The 9,761-nt window shown below is 32.9% G+C and overlaps 1 protein-coding gene across 1 annotated transcript; it reads right to left on the reverse strand.

Moving 5' to 3' along the window:
* Positions 1 to 5,547: 5,547 nt before the first annotated feature.
* On the reverse strand, positions 5,548 to 5,982 carry LOC142320797 (uncharacterized). The gene has a single exon (XM_075358776.1). It carries the CDS (start codon positions 5,980 to 5,982, stop codon positions 5,548 to 5,550), a length of 435 nt encoding a protein of 144 aa, XP_075214891.1.
* Between the last annotated feature and the right edge of the window lie 3,779 nt (positions 5,983 to 9,761).

The raw sequence follows: 9,761 nt of genomic DNA on the forward strand, positions 1-9,761 counted from the left end.
TGTTTTAAGTTTTTTGGGAGCCGTCAATAAACTGGTCCTACATTCAGTCTTTTCAAAAGATATTTGTAGTCTACTTTTTTTGCTTGTTTTTTGAGAACTTAACTTGCTGGGTGGTTGTTTCAACTGAGTCAGAGATGATGGCTAGGTCATCTGAAAACTAGTTTATTATTCTTATTTATTTTTTATACAACTAAACTATTCAATATTCTTTAAATTATTTCAACGATACAAATTTCAATAAAAACTCACTTGATTGTTAAAATTATTACGGCTGTTATAATCAGTGGCGGCTAGCGTATAGGGACTGAGGAACTGCAGCACCCTCCATTTCCATTTAATATTATCGATAACATTTAATATATTAAATCCTTTTTTCTTTAATTCATTCTTTTTATACGTGTACAATATATAATCCCTATGCTTAATGTCAGTTGTCATCCCCCAGTTTATGAAAAAGATACTAAAATCTTTGTATGGAATTGTGCGCTTCACAGTTCCAGCGGCGTGGTGTTGTGCGCATGCGCACATAGGGGGCTGTGAGGGGGAGAGAGCACTGTTGCTCCCGCAATGCCGACCCTAGCGTGTTGGTAGAATGTAGTTTTTTTTTACTCCATGTGTGTATGGAACGTTCCTTCTTCGTTCCCTTTTCTAGTTTAGTCGGTGGAGGAAAATGAAAGCAGTTTAGTTGTTTTTTCAGTATTTATCAGAAGATGGTGGAAAGCAAGGGGGTCTTTGATTGTCAAATCTGTCCAAAACACGCGGGAAGGGCGAGTGAAAAGGTAAACAAGGTAAAAACTAATTATATATTTGTTTCTGTGTACATAAAAATTTTAATTAAGCACCATTAGACTGTAGTGTTCTTAAGCGGACATTTTATTAAGTTATTATCTAATAATACCAAAAAATATTTTCTGTATTGACATTTTATCATTTGTTCGGTTAAACCGAATACGGTTTACCGTATTGAATGTGATAATGTGTAAAATTAGATTATTATCTTGCTTCCAGCTATTCTATATTCTATTTTTTCTCATTTTTTCGGTTCTTTAATTTTACAGAAAATTTAACCATGACCTTGAAAAGGCCCAGAAAAAAATTTTCTGAAGCAGCACCCCCATTAAGTTTAGTTACGAGTCGCCACTGACTGTAAGAGTAACTTTAAATACACGAGTGTTAAGAAAATTAAAGATAGAGACTGGGACTGACAATTTTTTAACCGGTTATTACTCGAATGGTGGGGGATCATGAGAGGGTAAGGCAATGGGAACTTGACTCGTCAGTAGCTGCCATTTCAGTCACTATAGACCTGTGGGATGATACGCACGAAGCTTATGCAGCGGAGCATCTAACATTATCATTTGTGGGCGAAAAATTTCAGGAGGACAGCAACAGCATCAAAATATTCGATGATCCATATCGGAGATAGATAAGGCAAGCGATTGATAGCGTGTCGAATTACTCCGCTCTGAATATACCGAATCGTATTGTCAGAAGAATATTGTATCCGGAGTAGAATTTTCATCCGTATAAACTAAACTGTTGGTTGATCAAGAATTGACCCCTCATGGTAGGCAAAAACGCAGAATTAACGCAAATACGAATTGGAAATGATGATAAAAATCACAGTATGAGTGATGAAACCTATTTTCACTTATATATTAATAAATGCAACTTCCTGTATTAATCCGATAAAGATGAAAACAGCTTCATGATCGTCTACTTTATACATAACGGGTCAATTATGGTGTGGTGGGCAAAATTTGGGGGTGGTCGGTCCATATTTTTTTAAAGAAGGTGGTGAGACGGTCACAGCGAATGCAGAAGGGTACAACACTTCGATGTTGCAGTATTTCCTTACTCTACAACTTTACAGAAGGCGCATAAACCGAATCGACTGTAGTTCCAATAGGATTGAATAACATTTCAGAAGGCTAGCGTTTCGATGGAAGTGTTCAGAAGGATGTTTCTAAAAGTTTCATTTCCCTACATGGAGACAACTCTCGGCTATCCGGTTCCCCGATCTTACGATACGTGGCTTCTTTTTATAGGGTTATTTAAAACTCGAAATATATACAGGGAAATTCGTTCGTAATCTGAACTGAAGGCGATTCAACGGGAGATGACCGTGATATAGGGATGAATGCTGCGAAATGTAATGAGAAATTTCGGCGACCGCTCTAGCAGTGCGCGCAAAAAGATTTACAACAGTTGTTTTTCTGCGCGCTAATATTAGTAATCAAAGAATTGCTTTTTCACGAATAATGGCATGTAAATAGCACATGAATAAAAACGATCTCTTCGTAATTGTTTTCTTATTCAAAAAAATCGTCAGATTTTTCTGCTCCATCTGTATAAAAATTGTTTATAATGTGGAACAAAATTATACAAGTTATATAAACCTTTTTTTTATTATCATTTTCACCTGCGTCTATCACAACGAGAGCCAAATATTAATTGTTCTTTTGTTTTATGAAATCATAAAAAAAAGATGATTTTTTAAAAATCATAAAATCATTATAAATTCATAATTTATACATTTTCTTTCTTGGAGATTGAAACAAAACCCTGTCACAACTGTTAAATGTAAACGCTTTGATTTGCTTCAGAATATAATCCACTAAGACTGTTTTATTGAAAACGAACAAATGATGCAACCAATTCTTACGGTTTTTTATCCATTTTGTTTTAAAGAATAGTATTATTTCACTTTTTATTAGTTTCGTTAATTGGTTGTCTGTTTTTTTTTTATTTTTTTAGATTACGTCGAATATCCAGACTATTTGCTGATATTTTTTGTTAAACTACATCGTAAAAAGCAGGCAACACGGACCGATCGATATAAATCTGAAATCACAACAGTGTGCAGTTTTTATGAAAATATTTACATTAACTGATGTTACAGAAGTATAAAAATAAAAATTTTAAACTAAACAAATGAACTATTTATTTATTTTTCGTACTTCAAAAAAGAATCTACTTTTTACTTATTTATGTAAAAATACAAAAAAAATAAAAAAATAAAAAATATTTGTATATCTTTATCTCCCCTCCTTTAATTTTTCCTTTTTTTTATGAAAAATGAAATTTGTAAGCTTTCTAAGTAGTAAAAAGCAAACCGAATGATTTGAAAATGCCATGCCTGACCGGGGTCCCGGGTTCGAATCCCGGTCAGGCATGGCATTTTCACACACGCTACAAATCATTCATCTCATCCTCTGAAGTAATGCTTAACTGTGGACTCGGAAGTTAAACAAAAAAAAAAAAAAAAAAAAAGCAAACCGAATAAAAATTAGAACGGAAAATGTGTTTATTTTAATAGCAACCATCGGGTTGGTCTAGTGATAAACCCATCGTCTCAAATCAGTTGTTTAACAGCTGATTTTCGAAGTCGAAAGTTTTGAGGTTCAAATTCTAGTAAAGGTTAGTTATTTATACAATATACAGGAATAATAATAACAATATAATAAATTGTAATAACAGAAAAATAAGCATACAATTTATAATTTAATTATATTTATTCATTAAAAAGAATATAAAAATTTCACTGAACGTAAAAAAAATATTTAAAAAACTGTGTTAAAAAACGTTTACATACGGGTAAAGAAAAGTATTTTCAACACTCGTCAGTTATTTTATAAAACAAAAATTATTTTAAAAAAATTTATAAGAAAAAATATTTTGCTTTAGTGCTATAATACTGCCGCAGAAAGACTTTTTTTTAAAATTCATAATACTCTTTTAATCTTACTTAAATTATTTCACTATTTCAAATTACAATTTAACAGATTCCTGTAATTATAAAGTTGATATAAAAATAGCTTTAAATTAATTAAAAACGTCTTAAGATATAAAAATGCAAATACGTAAAGTATGCAATAAATCATCTCTCGTCTTCACCTGTCATTTCTTTTGCCGCAACAAATAATTATTTAAGAGAGTAGAATTGGGTTTATAACAACGTTTTTTTAAATTGTGTATGATTATACAGGAAAAACGATTTTTTTTAATGATGCTAAACATCCAGACTATTTAAAAACGTCTTTTGTAAAAATATACGTAATACAAAAAAACAAAACCAGTGAAAAAAAACGTTTATTCTGATACGTAAATAATAAAAGAATAATAAAAAAATTACTAATTTGAATTGGTAAAAACCCTATTGTGTGAATAAAAAATATCTCTCACCTACATTTGTCAGGACGAATCAAGAGAAACCGTGAAATAAAACCTTGATCACAGCAGCATCACAAAATACAAAATTATTTATAAAATAAAAAATAGATATTATTAAAGTACATATCAGTTAGAGTGGCGGCTTGTAGCTAAAATTAGTGTGAAGTCCTGCTCCAGAAAATTTTTTTGTGGGCCTTTTCAAGGCCAAGGTTAAATTTTTTGTAAAGTATAAGAACCGAAAAAAAATTAATGAAAAGGAATAGCCGAAAGTAGCATAATAATCTAATTCTACCTTTAATCGCATTCAAGAATAAGGTACACGGTTTTTAAGCACATAGTTTTTAAAAACCGTATTCGGTTTAACCGAATAAATAATAGAATATTAATACAGATAATATTTTTTGGTATTATTAGATAATAACTTAATAAAATGTCCGCATAACAACACTACAGTCTAATGGTGCTTAAAATTCTATGTACACAGAAACAATACATAATTAGTTTTTACGAATTACCTTCTCTTTCGTTCTTCCAGAGTGTTTTGGACAGATTTGGCAATAAAAGAGTCCTTGCTTTCCGCCAACTTCTGCTCGCTACTGACAAAACAACCAAACCGCTTTCATATTTCTTCCACCAACAAACTAGAAAAGGGAACGAACTAGGAAGTTCCATAAACACGCGAATTAAAAATAAACTACCTTACACCAGCACGCCAGTGCCGGCACTGCAGAAGAGACAGTGCTCTCTCCCCCTCGTGTGCAGCTTCCTACGTGCGCATGCGCACAACAGCCAAACATCACGCGGCTGGAACTGTGAAGCGCACAGTTCCATACAAAGATTTTTGTACTTTTTTCATAAACTGAGGAATGGCTATTGCCATTAAGCTTAAGGATTATACATTGTACAAGTATAATGAAATAATTAAAGAAAAACGGACTCATTATACAGGGCGTTTCATAATGTTCTTCGGAGTTTCGAAAATTCATTAACAAAAAACTATTTCACTCATAAGAATAAAACAAGTACTGTACGAAAGAGTACTTAAATAGTTTTTTCCACATATACTAGGCAGTTAGTAAACCATTTGCTCGCTAGGCGTCGACAGTAGAGAAAATGGCTGCCACGGGAAGCGAGAAGTCGTTTTGTGAGTTAGAATTTCACTTGTCAAAGTAATTTCTGTGCAATGTGCGTTTCGGTTGAAATTTCATGGAGCCACCAAGTGACAATTCAATTCGTGCATGAATTACCTAAGGCATTGTCTATTAAAGGCTCTCGCGATCAATATTCATTTTCGATGTCTATCACATGATCACCATTTCAGACCCAGTCTTCTGGTGCCTTTAAATTAGTTTCTTCCTCAAACAGACTTTTCATTCATTCAATATCTAATTCCGTATTTCGATTTCGAATGTATTGTTTTACTTCTGCCCATATCGTTTCTATTAGGTTTAAATCTGGATGATATGGAGGCAGACGTAATACATTACGGCCATCTTTTTGTAACATGTCATCCAAAAGGTAACTCGCGAACCTCTGTTTGTTTGACTTAATTATTTCATATAATTGCGGTTTAAGGAAGTTCTCACAAAATCCTATTCCTTTTTGTTTAAGGTAAGATATCTTTCCATTTTTGGTGCTGTTAGATGTCGGTGCCTTTTCAGTTATGTGGTAAGAAGCATTATCAATTATGAGAACCCTTTTTGGTTCTTTAGGAAGGTTAAGTAATAATTTTTCACTGATCCATTTCATGTGATTACTCATATTCATTTGGTTATGGTAATCTCCTGAATTGTGACTAGCCTGCCACATAGTGAGAATATTAGAAACAAATCCTCTTTCTCCTCTCGCATGGATAACGATCAAACGCTCTCCTTTAGAGATCGGTTCTCGAAGGACTTTTCCTGAGCAGTCTTCACAGGACTTGTCAGAAACATCATTACTAAATTACGTAAATTTCATCCGTGTAAACAAACAATGTTAGCCGGATTTTTTGTAATATTTTATGGCCTGCAGAAGTTAATGCTTTTTTTAGATCGCATAATTTCTTGTGATATTATGTAATCTAATAATCAGTTTTGATTTTTAATCTAAACAGATAAATCTGAGGTTCATCACAAATGGAACTCGGATTCTTCATTTTCAACCGAAATCCAAACGTCAGATTATGGGATGGAAATTTCCGAGTTCGCCCGCGAAGAAAAAATCAAAACGTACGCGTTCACAGGCAAAATGGTGCTACCGGTTTATTCGACTTATAAAGTTCAATTTATTGTGATTATTTGGAAGAACTACGTAAAATCAACTTACCAACTTCGTAGGGGAAGACACCCGCCGTGTAACGCTTCTGGTCACCGCTCCCCCTTTCTTGCTCTGACGGGTTTTAACGGGAGTTACGTAAAATCAACAGCGACATGATGGAAAACAGTGAAAAAAGGAAACATCCCGGTTTTCTGTTAAAAGGCGTAATTCTTATGCATATAATAACGCCCACTCCCGTACCACTTAAAAGAGACTGAAAGCTATTCAAAAGTTGGTTTGGAAAGTGTTACCACGTCTACCATACAGTTTATTTTATACCTTACAGATTTTATTCCATTTATTTTTATCCTTCTTAAGAGTTTTTACTTATAAAATAAAAAAGCTGACAAAGATGAGGTAAGTGCGTAAATTTAGCCAAAAATTATGTTGAAAACTAGCGTTACTTTCAATGTCATTGAACAAATAATCTTTGTAGAGTCTTTGTCTCTAATTATTAAACGACCTTCGTATATAGGTTTTAATTTATTTAATTTCAATTTCAGTTTTTATGACGTTAAAAATACGTCTTAGAAATATATTTTTTTTTTGTCTTCAGTCATTTGACTGGTTTGATGCAGCTCTCCAAGATTCCCTATCTAGTGCTAGTCGTTTCATTTCAGTATACCCTCTACATCCTACATCCCTAACAATTTGTTTTACATATTCCAAACGTGGCCTGCCTACACAATTTTTCCCTTCTACCTGTCCTTCCAATATTAAAGCGACTATTCCAGGATGCCTTAGTATGTGGCCTATACGTCTGTCTCTCCTTTTAACTATATTTTTCCAAATGCTTCTTTCTTCATCTATTTGCCGCAATACCTCTTCATTTGTCACTTTATCCACCCATCTGATTTTTAACATTCTCCTATAGCACCGCATTTCAAAAGCTTCTAATCTTTTCTTCTCAGATACTCCGATCGTCCAAGTTTCACTTCCATATAACGCGACACTCCAAACATATACTTTCAAAAACCTTTTCCTGACATTTAAATTAATTTTTGATGTAAACAAATTATATTTCTTACTGAAGGCTCGTTTCGCTTGTGCTATTCGGCATTTTATATCGCTCCTGCTTCGTCCATCTTTAGTAATTCTACTTCCCAAATAACAAAATTTCTCTACCTCCATAATCTTTTCTCCTCCTATTTTCACATTCAGTGGTCCATCTTTGTTATTTCTACTACATTTCATTACTTTTGTTTTCTTCTTGTTTATTTTCATGCGATAGTTCTTGCGTAGGACTTCATCTATGCCGTTTATTGTTTCTTCTAAATCCTTTTTACTCTCGGCTAGAATTACTATATCATCAGCAAATCGTAGCATCTTTTTCTTTTCACCTTGTACTGTTACTCCGAATCTAAATTTTCTTTAACATCATTAACTGCTAGTTACATGTAAAGATTAAAAAGTAACGGAGATAGAGAACATCCTTGTCAGACTCCCTTTCTTATTACGGCTTCTTTCTTATGTTCTTCAATTATTACTGTTGCTGTTTGGTTCCTGTACATGTTAGCAATTGTTCTTCTATCTCTGTATTTGAACCCTAATTTATTTTAAATGCTGAACATTTTATTCCAGTCTACGTTATCGAATGCCTTTTCTAGGTCTATAAACGCCAAATATGTTGGTTTGTTTTTCTTTAATCTTCCTTCTACTATTAATCCGAGGCCTAAAATTGCTTGCCTTGTCCCTATACTTTTCTTGAAACCAAATTGGTCTTCTCCTAACACTTCTTCCACTCTCCTCATGTCGTAAGAATTAAATGATTTAAAAATAAAGATTTTTAACTGGTCTTTTCATCAAATGTTAATGATCTAATTTAAATACTATTTCTTTGTATGGACTGAACAAATTCTGGAGCGCAAAAAAAAATCTATAACCATTCGAATAGTTGTAATTTTATAGTTATTAATATCAAGTGTAAGGAACTTACCGAGAGGAATAACTACAATTTTTTTGAGTAAAAGAAATGAAGAAGAGGCAAATTATTTAAAAGTACTACGTGTATGTTTAAAATTAACTTAAAATGTTTTTGACCAAAATCCGAGCTCATCTGCAAAATTCTGGAGAAGTACAGTAGTGTGCAAATTAGTCTGAACACAAAGAAGTTTTCATTTATTTCTATGTTGTGGCTACACTGTTTGACCACACTTACTTTAAGTGATCTGTGTAATGTGAGATTACGGTTCTTTGGTTATTATGCAATTTTCATGTTATAAATAGTATTTTGTAAAAGTTTATTTCATTTTTTTATTACAGAATCATATTTTTGTATTTTTTGTTCTGTGTGTCTTAAATATATAATAATGGACATTACTCTAAAAAAAAATCGTTTGAAAATTGTTTCTCTTTCTGAGCGTACCAGTATGACACAACAACAAATAGCTTTTGAGTGTGGTGTTGGACTAGGGACAGTGAATACTATTCTGAAATAGTTTCAAGAAACCGGTTCGTTTTCACCACAAAGTAAAGGCAAACGTGACCGTAAAAGGAAAACTACTTCAACACAGGATAGGTTATTAGTTAGAAAAAGTAAGCTTGATCCAAAATTATGTGCTGTGGACTTAAATTGAGAATTAGCAGCCAACGGAACAGATTTACATGAGAGAATGTGACAACTGTTACATGTCAACTTCTTACAACAAGATGGAAAGCTCATAGGCCAGCTAAAAGTAAGCTTTTAACAGAAATTTGCAAAAAATGGCTCTTGTGGGCCAAAGAAAATACTAACTGGATCTAAGAAGAGTGGAAAAATGTTATATTTCTCATCGAGTTACATTTTAATGTTCAGTGGCAAAGGGTTCTGTATGTTAGAAAAGCATCAGATGAAAATATGTCATTGGTTCATATCTCCCTAAAAAAATCTATAGGGATTTTTTCACATCTGAAGAGCTTTTTCATTATTCCCAGTTGGTGATATGTTGAAAAATGATGGATATATCAAGTTTCTGAAGGAAAGGGGCTAAAGGACTTCAAAACAAATTCGCACAAGGCAACGGAATGTTCTAACAAGATTTGACACCATACCATACTACCAAAAAAGTGAAAAGATTTTTCAAAAACCAAACAAAGTAGTCCCATAGTCAGGCAATTCCTCAGACATAAACCCAATTGAAAATCTATGGGAAATATACAAAAAACAACTCTCAAAAATGAATTGTACCAAAAAAGTGACTTCATTAAAGCAATAATATTGGTATGATTTTACAACGAATAAATCAAAAAAATGTGTAGTATACTTGTTGAATTGATACCAGATTATTTATGTGAAGTGATTAAGAATAAAG

Source organism: Lycorma delicatula, chromosome 3 (assembly GCF_047948215.1).
Source record: "Lycorma delicatula isolate Av1 chromosome 3, ASM4794821v1, whole genome shotgun sequence".
Lineage (NCBI taxonomy): Eukaryota > Metazoa > Arthropoda > Insecta > Hemiptera > Fulgoridae > Lycorma > Lycorma delicatula.

Coding starts and splice junctions, on each gene's coding strand:
- LOC142320797 (XM_075358776.1), bottom strand. CDS start 5,982: ATGTGGCAGGCTAGTCACAATTCAGGAGATTACCATAACCAAATGAAT.